The sequence below is a fragment of the Gasterosteus aculeatus genome, chromosome 18 (genome assembly GCF_964276395.1).
Source record: "Gasterosteus aculeatus chromosome 18, fGasAcu3.hap1.1, whole genome shotgun sequence".
NCBI classification, from domain to species: Eukaryota; Metazoa; Chordata; class Actinopteri; order Perciformes; family Gasterosteidae; genus Gasterosteus; species Gasterosteus aculeatus.
In genome coordinates, this window is record NC_135706.1 from 7,090,819 (window position 1) to 7,106,570 (window position 15,752).

A 15,752-nucleotide genomic window follows, 5' to 3' on the forward strand; every position below is an offset into this window, starting at 1 on the left:
CTGCTAAAGCTCTGTTTCCCAAAGTACAGCATGCCATTCCTAAATCCACTACCGAGGAGGAAGGACTTGCCAACGAAGCACATGCTGTAGACTTTGTGAGTGGACAAATTCTGCTTGTGAGAGACTTAACTCGTCATCAGGTAACTCAATTTAGTATCTGCTGACTTCGTTTGTTCACTAAACTCCTAAATGAACGTGTATTTGCTCGTTTATTCGCTGCGTAATGCGCGCGTAAAAGTTGTGCGTAAAATACTCTTTCTCCATCAGCTTCAGGTATGAAGACACACTCAGTGCTGATGTTCGCAGCAGTTCTGGGGCTCCTGCTCCAAAGGAGCTCAGATGCTGCCATATATCAAAGCGCGTTCCCACAACCGACCAAATACAACCCAAACGAATCGGACCGATGCCATCAACCCGCCATCAGTGGACCAGTTTCCCGCGAGATGGGCCCTGTAACCTCTACCGACGAGGTGCTCGAGTCCAGTCAGGAGGCGCTTCACGTCACGGAGCGCCGGTACTTGCGGCTGGACTGGTGCAAGACGCAGCCGCTCAAGCAGACTATCCGGGAGGAGGGCTGCCTGAGCCGCACCATCATCAACCGCTTTTGCTACGGACAGTGCAACTCCTTCTACATCCCGAGGCACGATTACCAGGACGGGGACGCCTTTCAGTCCTGCTCTGCCTGCAAACCCAAAACCTTCAGCCCCGTCACGTACACCCTCTTCTGCCCCGGTCAGACACCCAGCAAGAGGAAGAAACGGATCCAGCGGGTCAAGCAGTGTCGCTGCACAACTATAGATACGGATTAGAAACAAACTAGTTGATCATTCTCGCTTCCTACTGGAATAAAAATGTTTTTTTTGCAATAATAAAAAATGGAAAGTGTATTTTTCTTAAAGGACACGTGAGAAGTAAGTGCAAAGGGTAGGCGAGGAGCTACCGGAGTCTTCTTTTTAATCATCATGATGCCAAAATACAAAATGCGTGAGTTGGCTCAGGTCGTTTCCCTCAATTAATAATTCAACACACAGACCAAATATTCTTGCTTATCATCAGTGAGCTTTTTGCAGATTAAGGGGATTTGAAAAGTCTTTGAGAAAGGTGCAGGGACTTTGTAAAAGTTCAAGGTTTAAGGAGTGAATTGATGGCCCAAAACAGTGTTTAAGCTTAAAGCAGGTCTTCTCTCAATATAAGAACATATAAAGGACTTGAATGATTGTATCATTTCCACTGTGTGGGATGTAAAGCTGATTCAAATATGTTTTTTCTTTTCAACCTGCACTGCTGTCACTTCATTTTATGAGTGTTTATTATGTGTCATGTATTGTTTAATCTTTTGTATATAAAATGAGTACGCAATCACATTTCTGATCAGATTTTATTAAGAAGATTGACAAAAATAAATGCTAATCATTTACGTAAAAGACGATACGAGACGATTTCCAAACAATACATCACTTGTGTTTATAGTGATTTCTGAATATTACACATTTATTGTTGTTTTTGTCTTTAACATCTCAGCACATTTTAGGGAGCAAATTATAAAACAAAACTATCTGTAAATGATGACAATTCTTTATTGTCTGGTAGAAGAAACAATGATTTTGTATCTTATGTTGAGAACATGTTTGCTTCTTTCTGACGCAGTCGGTCTTTCTGTTGAGAGCAAAACATAGTTACAGTCCAAAAACATATTCACAATTAAGACAGAAGTGCATTACGTGTATTGTAATATGTGCTGTCTCATTAAATAAGAGCATATGATATGAGTAAAGTGATAAAGCAAATGTATCTGCCTTGAAGGTCTTAATTGGGAAATATGTGTTATAAGAGTAACATTTTTTTTCTGTCCTCAGTCGATTCTGTGGTGCATCCGTCTTACTAAGCTGTTGGGGTTGATCTTTCTGGTCTCCACCTTCTTCTCTGATGTGATCCTCTTCACTGACAGCTGCGCCTCTTTTAATCTGCAAGTCAACTTCGTTGGTTTAATTGTTTGTTAAGACTGACGTTGTTTACAGAAAATAAATAAATCATGTATCAGTCAGTCATGGTTACATGAAGTAGTCTTTGAATCTGATACGTGCAATATTTTACATTACTGACTAGAATTCTTTCAAAACGCGAGAGGACTTTTGGTTTTCACAAGAGCATTAATTAAACAAAGCCTAGAAGAACCATCAGCACAGATTTTTCCCAACACTGCTTGTTTTTTCAATTCAGAAGTGAAAACATTTTTCTGAATTCAATTTTAAAAAGCCAGAGCTATCTGATACCTCTCTGTTGAGATGTTCTTGTTCTCCCTCTTCCACCTGGTCTTGAAGTCTGCACAAAACTCAAACCAGAGCATGAAGAGATGGCCGGTGGTCACCTCATGCTCCCCTGTCTTGGGCTTCAGTCCAAAGAACAGAACCAAGTCCTGAAAACTAGAAGGAGAAAGGATGAAAAGCACAATAAACCCACATTGCAGGTGTTCATTGTGGTTACTTGAGTGTTACAGAAGTTTGTTGGCCAATTACACGAATACAATTATTTTTGAAAACAGATATTTCCCCTTTTTCAAATTCAGTCACACAACTTTCTTTAATTTAATTTCACTTTGCCGTATTTGAAAAACACATTTGTTAAATGTATCTTATATCATTATATTACAGGCATGGATTACACACCTCAAACAGATAAGGAGGCTCCCAGGACGTGAGGTTGTAATTGACATTCACGAAAGCCAAACCTTCCCTAAATGTCATGTCAAATATTTGCAGAACCTTTTGGTGAATTCCTGCTGCTTGGTTTGAAACTGAAGAAAATCACCAAATTCATAAAGGCCCGTATGATGCACACAACTGAACACCATACGATTCAAATCCGCCAACCTTTTTTGAACAGTCATCAACTGATGCAAAGCTTCTGCGTGTTCCTTTCGTGCTGCAAACAGACAGACGAGGAAATAGTTATAGGCAGACCCAAAAATTACTTTTAAAAAATCTGAATCCTTATTGATAAAAATACTTCATAATGGGTACTAGATATACAATAAATAGTCTCCAGCATCATGGTGAACCTGTCAAGTGGAGTTCAGACCACCATCTTCGATTTGGAAGCAAAAGAGATCATCAACTATTCTGCTGCAATTTAGACCAATGTATCTTCATCTAAATGTGTTTTAAACCTGCTTTAAAGGCTCGGGGAAAATAGCACAAATGATGTCATAAAGATGCACACACAATTGAACTCAAATGGTTTTACAGTGTACCCTGAAAATATTTGTAACCCTTCTCTTTTTACATTTTTTAGCAGTATGCTAAAACAATCCAGTAATATAATAACGTTTATATGAGGAATTTTACAAATGTATTAAAGTAAAACACTGACATAAGTTGACAAATTGACATGATTATCCATTCAGTCGAAACTTAACTCAGGTGCCCACACCCTGATTGCAATCCACCTATGGAAAATTAAACTAATTGGACATTATTTGGAAAGCTGACGAGGCAAAGCAGAGAAAAGATCAAATCATGAGTTGGAATCAACTACCTGCAGAGCTCAGAGACAAAGTCATAGTGCCCAGAACACGGAAAAAAACACATGTCCTGTTTTCCCTTTGTTATTATGGGATATTGAGTGTTCAGTCAGACTAATATGGGGTGAAATACAGTACACAGTTTTATGTCTGCAACATAACAAAACGTTGAAAAGAGTGAAGGCCTGAATGCTCTCTGAAAGCACTGCACACCAAATGAAACACACGCGACTCTAGAAACAAAAGATCCAGCATGAATCCAGCGGTCTCTGTGTCCTTTGACTGAAAAAGTAGTGATAGTCAAAAGAAGACATGCATTTAACATTACAACACATCTGTGCCATTTCAAATACTGGGAATCGTTTTAACGCAGGACATCGGTTGGTTGGATAAATATTTCCCAGTGCCGGTGTGTGTCTCTCAGTTGTTGCCAAATGTGTCTGATCCCTATCTGAGCGTCTAGCCTTTACCCTCCATCCATCCTATCTGCCCTTTACAAGCACACAGGCACTTACATGATCCAACCGACTGTTAAAGACAATAGCATACTTTAAATGATGCATCAAGGGAGAGAAAGTGAAGGGGACCGGTTCCCAGATGTTCATTTTTGGGGGGGAGTTTACATTATAATAGAAAGATTCTTCACTACTGTAAAATATCAAATGTGAGCATTAAAGTGGTTTCAGAAGTATTAAATGTGAATTCTTCTTTACTAGGAACAGAGAAAATGTATGGCGGTCTATAAATATGCACGTAATAGACATGTCTGTATTTTTGAAAGTATCACAGCTGAACGTGATTCCTCACCGCTGAGACAGAAAGCCTCCATCTTCCCCTTAAACGGCTGCAGGTGTTCTTCAAGGGAAACAGAGCAAACGTTCCGCACATCTTTCTCACATCCTGATTGTAAAAAAAAGAAACAAGAGAACAGATCAGAAAAAGGGTTAAAATAGATACTGATCTGATTAACTGATTCACAACACACGGTGAACAAAGTAAAGAACACAGCGACGCAGTATTCTGTATCTATATCTATATATATATATATATATATATATATATATATATATAATTTGATGTAAAGTTCCTTGCTATTGTGATTCATTCATCAAGCCTGTTGTGACTGCTATCCATTGAATCCATGTAATTAATTCTGTTTTATCTTGTTTTGCAAATTAATCTAATGAAATGCATCAAGCTCAGTAAACAAAGTTTTTGTGCGTAGCCATTTTTAGCTAAAGGATTTAAGTATATGGACGTGGTGTGAAATTACCTTTAGTCATTTATTTTGACTAATTTAAGTTTATTACTAAGACTACTTAAACTATCTACTGCACATTTTATTTTTGGGAAAAGAGAGTGAGATCTGGTTTAAATGGTAAATGGACTGTATAGCGCTTTTTTAGTCTCCTGACCACTCGAAGCGCTTTAACACTACATGACATCATTCACCCATTCACATGCATTCACACACTGATGACAGAAGAACCATACACAGTGACACCTGCCATCAGTAACTAACATTCACACACTGTAGTCGCAGCTACAGGAGCAACGTTGGGTTAAGTGTCTTGCCCAAGGACACATCGACATGCAGGTTAGCGGGGCCTGGGATCGAACCGACAACTCTCTGATTGGAGGACGACCGTGCTCCCCACTCCCCCACAGTCACCCCGGCAACAGTAAACTGGCTCCACCTGTGAAGAGGTATGAGGTTATCAACACAGCTTCCTCTTTGCAGCAGATATCGCTTGTTTAGATTCACCCAGAGATGGCGACTCTCTCTCTCCCTCTCTCTCTCCCTCTCCCTCCCTCTCCATGCTGATCTGTGACCAATCAGTGGATCAGAGGAGCCAGTCTGCAGAGCCAGTCATAATAGAGGCTGCAAAGGGAGCCGAGCCTCTGCCCACCCTCTCCCCCCTCTCCCCCTCTCCCCCGCTCCCTGACGCTCGATCAACATCTCCCAGATAAGATGACAAAAGAATACTGTTTTCATTTGGAATTTATGTAAACTGTGAAGGCGGGTATCTCTCTTTCCCTCTCCCTCTCCTTTCTTTCTTTTGTCTGCCTTTTGTGTTCAACAGAAGTTTGCTTATTTCAGAACGAAGAGGGTCAAAGACCTCCACGTAAACCGAGTCTGCTGACGAGTTGTGTGGTACTTTCACACGTGAGACTGAAGCGGCCATTTTAATTCATATTGAGGAGAACTGAAAGGTTTAGAGACTCATAGTGACATTTGCTAATCAGCTCTAATCACGAAGAACAACTGAGGCTGAGTTAAAAACAAAAATACATGAAAATGTTGACCTGACGCTGTAAGCTTTGGGAAAATTCAAGAGATCAAAAAGTTAGCGAATCATCCCGGATGGAATTTGTACGTGTGGCACCAACAACACATGTCAGCACTAAAGGAAGAAGTCAGTGCATCAGCAAAGTTTGTAGGATCAATGGAGACCACGAAGGTCTGCACAACATTTCATGAAAATTCCTGATAGAAGTTGTACCAAAACAACGGACAAGCCAACGCTGCCGTCCACAGTAATGCCGCGACCGTAACAACTGAATCTTGCAGAGGATCTTTACATCCCCATGATTAAATTCTGTGTCTGCCAAAACCTGTTGACGGCGAGGTTTTTTAGCTCGAGCACCGGAGAGTTTCAATGCTGGAGATTCTTTGAATGCAATTTGAAACTTTGAAACTAGGAAAGCACAAACAACAATCTACCATTAAATTTCTGTAGGAAGACAATATCTCAGTGCCTTTTTACAAATGAAACCAAATCTGCATGTCCACCTGTAGGCCGCTGAGAAAAGGTGCTTTCTCTAGTAATTTGCGTGCGTTTTAAACAGTTTACAGTGAATACGCTTGTTTTCATTTTCTCCATCGAGGATCAGAGGGGGACTTCATGGAAACGAATTCTCCCGTAACTTTGTTAGGAAACATTTGAAACCAAGACAACAGAAAACACAGAGAGAGTGAAGAGTGGCAGAAGCGAGGGAGGAAGACGCTTCAAACGGGCAGAACAAAAGGAGCCCGCGACGGTTTCGATCCAGATTGCACGGTGGTTTGGGCAGACGGGCCGATAAGACAAAGCTGTGTTGAGAGCTGAAGAAAGACATCTGGGGGCCACACCAGAGCCCAGGTGATGCAACCGATGCTAGCCTCCCAGGCAGGGGCCCATGCGTAGATGCTACGGATACTAGCGGTCTGGAGATTACATAAGGGGGACGCTATGGTCTCCCTGCTCTGGCGACAGTGGCACAAAGGCAAAGCGATGGGAGATCTGATTGGCAGGAGGATTAGAAGCTGGATCTGAAAGGCGCCAGGCCTGTATCAGCAGCAAGACTCCTGCTAGTCTCTGAATACACGCACAGTGAACTGCAGGCAAAAACACATGCATACACGGGGATACGACAATGCACTCGCTCGCAGTCGTGCGCATTGTCCTCAATGTGACTGCGACTGGCCGGCATTGCTGAGTGGCGTCATATGGGCACACGCAGAGAGAAAGAGGAGAACAGGCGAGAAGGATAAGGAATACGGGAGGAAATCTTTTGTTCTTGGGCGTCAAGTTGGGTAAAAGAAGCAGGCCTTCAGCCCTGATTTATAAACAGTTACTCAATGGCTGGGGCCCGTGATCTGAAACCATGGTGTTGAGTTGTGGGGGGCTGGGGGGGGGGTCGAGGGGGGTTCTGAGAAAAGCGATGCCAGACAAGGGAAGAGGTTTAGTCTGTGGGAACTTCTCAAAATCAGAGTGATAAAGTTACACAGCCTCACTGCGGTTTTCAAAAAGAAGTACACAACAAAATAACCACAGGGTGAGATCATTCCGGTCACCCAGTCACGCGGAGGCTGAAGGAGTATTATTGACTTTATATTATTTAACCAACACGGTCCTCCTTTGTAGAGAAATAGAGCTGGAATAAACATAGGTTGCAGTAGTGAAATCTCATACTTGTCAGATCGCGTCCAAGCTGTCTCAGGTCTCTGTTGAGGTCATCAAACTTGACCTGTGCAGCCAGGAAGACATCCTGAGGTTCAGGAAGTGGGAACATACTGTTGTCTGTGCCGGCGTTCTGGTTAAAGACAAAAAAAGCGCAATAACAATAAGAATTAAGAAATGTAGCCTCTCTCCTGACTCAACAAACAAATAGGAATCATTATTTTTGAGCTAATGCCTTGTCCATGTTGTGCAGATAGTACGACACTACATAGTCCACCAGGCTGATACGATTGTCCTGAGAAGGAAAAACAGGACAGGAGTCACAAAAAAAAGTATTCTAGAAAGATGAGTCAATGCATGATTTACAGGCTGCATGAACAGTTTTACTCTTTAATCACTCAGACAGGTTAGAGAGAATAACTGTAGTTTTTCTGAGTAGATGAGTGTGTTCCACAAGAAGCTGCTACAGTTCTCCAGCCATTATCAAGGCCTTACTCTGCTCTTGACATCCTTCAGTTTAGGCAGAATGTCCAGACCAAAGCCGTCTGCCTGACCTCTGGTCCTGTTGCCTCCGTTCATGTGGTTCCCCAGAGCCAACACCAGCCCCATCACATCCATCACACCGTCGCTCTCCAGCAGAGCCTTAGCACAGAAGAACAATCACAGGATCAACTTCAAACTGCATCACCACATTGAATTTGTGCTACACCTTTTTGAGTTAGGCTATGTGGATGTAATTTGCATGCATGCTTTCAAACTGTATATCCTCATGGTCTCGATCACCCAAACTAATCTGCATGGGGAATCAGCTGTTTCCTTTCACAAGAAGATAGATCACGTGCAGTAGGTGCTTTTCTTCCTACCTTGCAAACAGAGGAGACTGTGTTGAGCTTTGTTTGGATCAGCGCAATCCCATCGAGGAAGGCTGACCTGAAGATGATGCAGTGAGCTCTGCCCTCAAAGTCTGGGATCTGAGACAGCTCATACAGGAACCTGCAGCACGATCACACCAACAGAATGAGATGACATTGTCCATCCCTCTCAGAACTGTGTACAGAGGGGCCATGTGGTATATTTGTCTGGTCAGCTTACACGGACACCAAGACAAAACAATTGTGCAGCCCCTAAACGTTTCTGATAGCAGGTGGAATACTTACTGTTCAGGTTTGTCGAGCAGTTTAACTTCCTCTTCTTCTGATGTCTCGTAATGTTTCTTGATTCTCTCCAGTTCCTCTGGCTGCGCTCGCTGACGGATCAACCATAAAATACCCATCAATGGGTTCAAAATCGCACATTGCACTTGCAAACTGTGCAGTGTTGTTTTTATAGTGTGCTGTGGTGACACTTACATTTTCATACAACGCTTCAACAGTCTCCAGGTCCACCACAGAGTGGTCCACTGCCAATACCGCTACAAGGGGGAATGTTACTATGCATTACGGCTGTTGTTTGTTACAGGGGTTTATCATGCCGACATTGTGAAGAGTGTGAGGTTTATGTTAGGCAGTAATTTACAGTAAACTATCTAAAAAAAAGAGTTAAAAGTACAAGGAAATGTAGAGGTAGGAAAACTATTTGAACACAAGCCTTGTTTACATATATTTATGTATAATACTAGAGATACTTCGGAAGAAAGTTTTAGTATTGTTGATAAATTAATATGGCTAATGTGGCAAATGTCACAAACGGATATAGAATAGAGTTTATTATATCCTATAGAATATACAGTATAGAATATAATTTAGGAAATTATAATAAAAGTGGCAGCACTTTTTTTAACTTCATCTAAAATCCAACTCTTATTGGATTCTAGTAATCTTTACATTTTTTTATGTTCATATTTATTTCATATGCATTTTTTTTTTATATCAGCTGTCGACAAGAAACCAACTTTGACCCAAACTGTTTCCTAGTTACGCTCCTGACAAACGCAATGTCTCCATCACTCACCTTGTTGAATGTCTTTCATCTCCAGGTGCAGGCTCGATATGAGTATGGCCACGGCCTGAGAGCGCTTACTGTCCAGCAGCTTGATGATCTGAGTACACACACGGTTACCATGACCACTATGGAAACCATTAGTGAGTTTATTGTAAGAAAAGGTGGCAAACATTGGTGGATTCTTTTGTGTCTTTGTTCTCTACAAGTGTAATAGTTGTTCCTTGATCTATATTTATAATGCACTTTTTTAATGAGCCGGCATCTGAAGACTGGATGGCACCCTCTAGTGGACATGCAACATAAAGCAAATAATACAACAAGTTAAACTGTGCTTTCTTTTGATGTTCCGGCTAATTTGAAAAGTTACCTTCCGGTCTTTGGCCTTCTTCTGGTAAGCCTCTGACAGCGGCTTCTTCTTGGTCTGTGAGCTGGTTTTGGCGAAGAGATTCTCAAACTCGCTGGTGTTTATGTTCGGTTCCTCTAACATATTCCACATTGTCTTGTTCCTGAGTGAGAGAGGCATGTTGTTGAATCATCCTCGGTTTCAAGGCAAAGTGTCCTTTTTCAAAGGAGTGTTTATAGATCACAAAAGATTTTTACTGTATTGTTTAATTTAATAGTTGATTTCATAATCCCTTATGTATTTATATATTAATTGAATAGAGCATATAAATACATGTGTTCTACTTTATTCTCAGTGGTTTTACTTAAAATGATTTCATTTGTCTTATTTATTTACTTAAAACCATTCAGGAGAAGTGTGACTATATGACATTTTAGGCCCTTTAAGAAATGTTGACATTTAGTGTTCATACGATTGATTACTACTGTCACAGGCAATATGTTTTACTGGAATGTAAGATCATTTGACATGACTCAATGTTTGGATCATGATCATCTTGTGTATTTTCTTATCCACGGTGAACCTACTTGGTGTCTTGGATCTGGATTCTGTTCCAGTAAAGAGGCTTCATGGGTTGGGAAGGCTCCACTGTCGGTTTCCTGGGAGGTTTTTCAACAATAAGACCCCCAACCAGAGGAGGAGGTGGCGGGGGAGCAAAGCCTGGCATGGATGGAGGAGGCGGTGGTGGTGGTGGTGGAGGGCCATTTGACAGCTGTATGTGGTTTAAGGGTGGAGACAAACATGACAGAAGAGGAGGTGGAGGAGGGGGAGGAGGCAGATTGTCTGTTTTGGTTGCCTGAGAAGGAGCAGGAAGTTGTTCTAAAGGCGGCGGCGTGACTGCAGGTGGAGGAAGAGTTTGGGATGGAGCTTCATGTGTTGAGGAGGAGGTTTCTTCCCTCTGACCTGCTAGGCTGAGGCTGATAGAAGCCAGGTCCAGCTTTTTGGGGGTCAGCTTCTGCTGCTGAGGGCCGATGGAGACCCTCCCTGAGTCGTCTCCATCCCCGTGAGTCTTAACAAATGTCTCTCGGTCGGTCTGGATGCACACCGTGCGGAAGGATTTGTGTATAAGGTTGTCTGCCGTGGACACTGCGACGTCTTTGAGTTCCCCACGGCGACGTGTGGCAACCTGGGAGAGTTGGGCCTGCAGCTCAGCCAGACGGGCGACATTGTCCTCGTTCTCCACCCTCAGTCTGGAGAGTTGCAGACCCAAGTCCTCCTGCAAACGATATAATAATTTCATAAATAACACAATAATGTGAATATATTAACAGACTCTATCTGCAACACTCTAATGTAATGATAATAAATGCATGAGAGTTGCAAACTGGGGCCGGTTAGACTCTAAATAATTTGGCGGTGATGATAACAATCCTGTTTTTCTTTAAGGAACTGTTCAACAATTTTACAAAACGATTGCTGAGTTAAAGTGCAAGTTTCAACAAGAAGCAAATAAGTGAACGTGTCAAACATTTCAGCAGCACAACGTGGTTCAACTCGTTACTGACCTGTAGCTTCTCCAGCTCCTCTTTGCATTCTCTCTTCAGGTGCAGGAGAGAAGACTGGTGCTCTGAGAGGAAACAACACGAGAACATTTAACAATGGTTTGTGATGTGTCGATGGGGGAAAGCTGAGGACAAACAAATGACAACAACAGTGAAAAACTCTGGATGACCAATCAAAGTCATTTTTAACACTGCAGGAGGCTGAGGGCCGTATTTGAGGATGAAACAGCCGTACAGAACTTGACCCGATGATGGCAGTAGAGCTTTGCAGGTAAAGAGACCATAAGACACACGGCGTACTGACACCTTGAGCACACTTTGCAGGGTGGCGGGTGTGTACGCATGAAGCAAACAGTTTTATCCGCGCTCAAACAACCACTAATAATTTTTCTGATAAATTAGGTGCACATGTATCCAGTGAGGTGAGATTATCCTAATTTAGAACTCATGAAAAGGAAGCAGGGCTACTTAAATACTGTGAGTGACATTGTTTTAAAAAGGTCTATTAGCAGTGTTTTATGAATGACAACTTATTTGTAGTAAAGGGTTCTTATTACAGTTACATATATTTCAGACTATTGTAAGGCCAGACTTCATTTTACCGTCAGATTAGTGTGATGAAAATCCAACCATTTTTAAAAATGCAAAGAGACTTGTGAAAAGATTAAGGAGTCATGTTTCCATCATGGTTTTCTTACAAAGTTGTGAAGTAATTAATTTGTTTGGAAAAAGTCTTGATTTGATTTGCTTTAAAACTCTGTGTGACACCTTGTGTGCAGTCCATGTAACCCTTTCACACACGTACTGGAGGCTCACAGGGTGGAGTTGTGTTTACTAAAGCAGTGGTGCTTGATATCACATCCATCTCATGACACGACAAAGCAAACATTCCCACTCCCTCCACAGCTCGTTCTCTGTCCTCGGTATCCTCAGCTGTGACATGAATATTCAGTTTAACATAATTCTAATCGTTGTGGATTTTAATTTTACATGCTGGTGATGTGATCATTTTATGCATTCAGATTTCTGCTATTTGTTAACCATTGTGATGATCCCAGACCCTATTCAACAGATACAAAGACAAACTTAACACTGTTTTATCACCTTGGTACTTCATGACATATCACAAAAAATCTGAGATTACCTCCTACTTAGGGGCCTTGCACACAATAAACGAGGACAGAGGAAAAGAACAATTGTATTTGGAGCCACATTTTCATGAGGAAGTATGTGTTCCCAAACAAGCTCAAAAGCCAATTTGTATTATCTGTGAGTACCTGCTTCTGTGTATTTCAGCCCAACTTTCTCCTCTTTAAGTGGCGGCCAGACGGCTTGTAGGCGACCAGGAGTTCTTTCCTCTCCCTCTGGCGTAAATGCTTCTGACTAGGAGGATGGGAAAAGGAGTTTGACAACAGCTTTACAACAATCAATTACAAATAGAGCTTCTTCACGCCAAGGACCAGGTAAAGCCAATGATGCTTTAATTATACACAACCCCTACTTTGCCATCAGGTGGTTCTTTCTTTTCGGAAGTCTTGTTGGAGGTTTTCTCAAAAAGTGCTCTTAGCATATCTTTGTCTGCTCTTATCTTCTTCCTCACTGCATCCAGGTCCACCTTCTGAGTTGGTTCTTTCTTCAAAGGCTTTGGGGTAAAGAAAGCTTTGAAGGCATCAAATGCAGCTTCTGCACTGTAAACGGAGGGTTTCGTAGACTCCAATGAAACCCCGGCACCCTCCCCTGTTTTAAGCTTCTTCTCCCCCTCTTGACTTTCTTGAACATGGTTCTCCTCCTTCTCCTCCTGATCTCCCTCACCCTGCATTTCCTTCATTTCCTCTTTGTCGTCCCCTCTCTTTTCCCTGTTCAGGAATTGGGAGATCTGGTTCAGCACGCTCCCCTGAACTTTAGCTTCCCCCTCCTCCTCAGCGGAAGTGTCCCCTCTTGTTCCACGAGAGGGAGGTTTGATCTGGGCCACGGTGTCGCGCTCAAGCCCGACTATCCCCTTCCTGAGGACCCTCAGGCCGCTAAAGAGCGCCGGCATCTGGACCTGCATGTCAGTGGGGGAACCTGGGGAGAAGGTGGCTGTGGTGCAGGTGGATCCAGTTGGAGGGTTATTGTCTGCAGATGTTATGGAAATATTTGATGAGGTATTTTCTATGTTGGGAGGATGGTGAAGTTCTGGAAAAGAAAAGAAGGAAAAATCTGGAAAAGCATCTCTTTTCTCTTGCTGTTCTTCTTGGCTGTCCTCCTCTGCCCCTGCGCTCTCCTCTTCTGCAGTCTTATTAAAGCAGGACGTGCCTCCGGTTTGCTCCAAAGACGGTACTACAGTGGGTTCAACCTCTTCCTCAACTACAGGTCCTGTCCGAGTGACCATTATGACTACACGTTTGGTTTTAGAGGATTCACTTTTCACAAGTCCCTCTGGGTCAAAACCCACATCCGAAGTGAATGTACTTGTGACAAATTCTTCCCCACCGTGATCATTTTTGTGGCCTCCTCCTCCTCTCTGATTAGGTTCTTCTGCATCATCCTGCTTCACGCTGACTGCTGCAACAAATTCGCAACCTGTATTTGTGCAGTCAGCTGAAACCGGTCGGCATTTTGGTTGCAGAGATTCCTCCGAGGAATGTTCGTCCGGTGAGTTCTTGTTTGCAGCCACGCTGCGCTGCTCTGTTAGGTTGCCATTTTTCCTCTCCTCTTTCGTTATGTTTGAGTCATTTCCCGGTTCTCTCCCACTTATGTTATCTTCTGATATAGAGGTTATCTCCTCCCCTACAGGAGGCAATGGGATGCCTGATAAATAGTGTTTACTGTTCTCATCGGCATCCTCAGAAACCATATCCCCGTATTTCCTCACATTAACACTCAGCCCATTGCCTCTTTGCATTATACCATCATTGTCCTCTTCTGAGAGGGTCCTGAAAAACTTCGCTTTTTGCTCCTCCATTGCTCATAAGAAAGTGGTGACGTGATCCTGAGTGGAGGGAGCAGGAAGTTCTTGAAAAGCTTTTCTCACAATGTCAATATGCTACGTCTACAGTACATGTCATGTAGATGTAGATGTACGTCTAGATTGACAACTGCAACATTGAGCTTACATTAGAAAAATCTAATCGCAGAAGGTTTAACGCATGTACTATTTTCTCTAGCTGATTCCAGGATCATGCAAAATCCATTTTCAGAAATATAATGAAATATAATGAACAAGCAATGTCAATAAAGTCATATCACCACGTGTGAAAATCCATCTTGTTTCCGCTCCAGTTTGTTGAAAAGCAAAAGCTCTTTTCAGCGCTGCAACAGCACCGTCGTGTCTTACAGGAGAACTAACTTTCCAAAGCTCAAAACGGGAGTTAGTCACTTGGAGCCTCCAACGACCGGGGAAAAATCCACACAGTAATGGAAGAGGGAAGCTTTCCAAGCCACAACGCCATTGCTCTGCCGGGTAGAGTGACTCAACTACAATTAAAATTTAGATCCAAGTCCTGTTTTCCAAGTTGTGCCTTCCTTTTCCCGCAGGCTCATCTACAGCTTCTTTACTATACAGAGCAGCGTTTTGGACGCCATCCTGCATATCGTCGCTGTGTAAATGGAAGCAGATGGTGACTTAAGCCACTGTTTGCAACAACACCCTGACAGGTCCGCGAGGCCATCCGGCGACGAAAGCCACCCAGAACAGATGGAAGGGCCACCACACCCAGAGCTGAAGGAGGGTAAACATGACTGCCAGGGATCACTTGCTAAACGTTATGGCCTGTTAATCCACATTCACAGGGAGGTCTCTCAGCTCCCCTGCAGGTGCTGAGCAGCTATTCGGGGCGTCTTGGGCCCCACCTGCACTGTACTCTTATCAGCTCACGTTAAATCTAGCGTTCACTGTGGAGAGACAGAGAAGCGCTGCCAGAGCATTGGTTGTAAATAAATGTTGGTTTTCTAAACAAAATGGGGTTTTTAAAATGAGGTTACAAATTATTTCAAGTTGCTGACACGGATCAACACAAAGGAGGCCATAAAGAAAGCAAAGAATAAAAAGTTGACGCTAAAAATATAGACAAAAGTCAAGGCGGTTTATATCGATCAATACTAAAAATGCCTCATTAACGATGTGAAAATACTTTACCAACATGCACACTACGTGCACCTAAGAGATGAGTGTGGCACACATTTCCAACTCCTTTTCTTAAGTTTTTTTTATGGATTCCTGAGTTTTTCTTTGTTCAGAGGTTACACCCTTATTTGCTGTTACGTTACATTATCACACCCGGCAGCAGGTAAGTGACATGTTTGTTTCCGATAACAATTACTCAACTTAGCGACATGCATGGAATTCTGTAGCAGCGTCTTAATCTGCTGTTATGAACACTAAAAGTGTTTTTTGCATTCCCTTGGGAGGAACACTGCAGCCTTTATTATGGGAGCGGTGTTTATGTAATAGGAATACATAC

The 15,752-nt window shown here is 42.6% G+C and overlaps 2 protein-coding genes across 4 annotated transcripts; one reads left to right on the top strand and one right to left on the bottom strand.

The window, feature by feature from the left end:
- The first annotated feature begins 3 nt into the window (after nucleotides 1-3).
- grem1a (gremlin 1a, DAN family BMP antagonist) lies at nucleotides 4-2,044 on the top strand. Of its 2 annotated transcripts, none has more exons than XM_040160018.2 (2): nucleotides 4-140; nucleotides 268-2,044. In XM_040160018.2, the coding sequence occupies exon 2, from the start codon at nucleotides 276-278 to the stop codon at nucleotides 807-809; it is 534 nt and encodes a 177-aa protein (XP_040015952.1). In that variant the 5' UTR covers nucleotides 4-140; nucleotides 268-275; the 3' UTR covers nucleotides 810-2,044. The 2 variants fall into 2 exon arrangements, with proteins under 2 accessions (XP_040015952.1, XP_077949183.1); XM_078093057.1 differs by having other exon boundaries at nucleotides 31-95.
- Nucleotides 1,363-15,058, bottom strand: fmn1 (formin 1). 2 transcript variants are annotated; one of them, XR_013453348.1, is made up of 17 exons: nucleotides 12,812-14,968; nucleotides 12,588-12,693; nucleotides 11,314-11,375; nucleotides 10,336-11,024; nucleotides 9,773-9,911; nucleotides 9,415-9,502; nucleotides 8,814-8,875; nucleotides 8,622-8,710; nucleotides 8,328-8,457; nucleotides 7,960-8,106; nucleotides 7,700-7,759; nucleotides 7,477-7,597; nucleotides 4,328-4,420; nucleotides 2,871-2,922; nucleotides 2,274-2,423; nucleotides 1,883-1,975; nucleotides 1,363-1,656 (listed from the first exon to the last, which is right to left on the bottom strand). XR_013453348.1 is itself a non-coding variant. In XM_040160014.2 (17 exons), the coding sequence occupies exons 1-17, from the start codon at nucleotides 14,252-14,254 to the stop codon at nucleotides 1,612-1,614; spliced, it is 3,558 nt and encodes a 1,185-aa protein (XP_040015948.2). In that variant the 5' UTR covers nucleotides 14,255-15,058; the 3' UTR covers nucleotides 1,363-1,611. The 2 variants fall into 2 exon arrangements, 1 of the variants encoding a protein (XP_040015948.2); XM_040160014.2 differs by having other exon boundaries at nucleotides 1,883-1,964; nucleotides 12,812-15,058.
- Nucleotides 15,059-15,752: the final 694 nt, after the last annotated feature.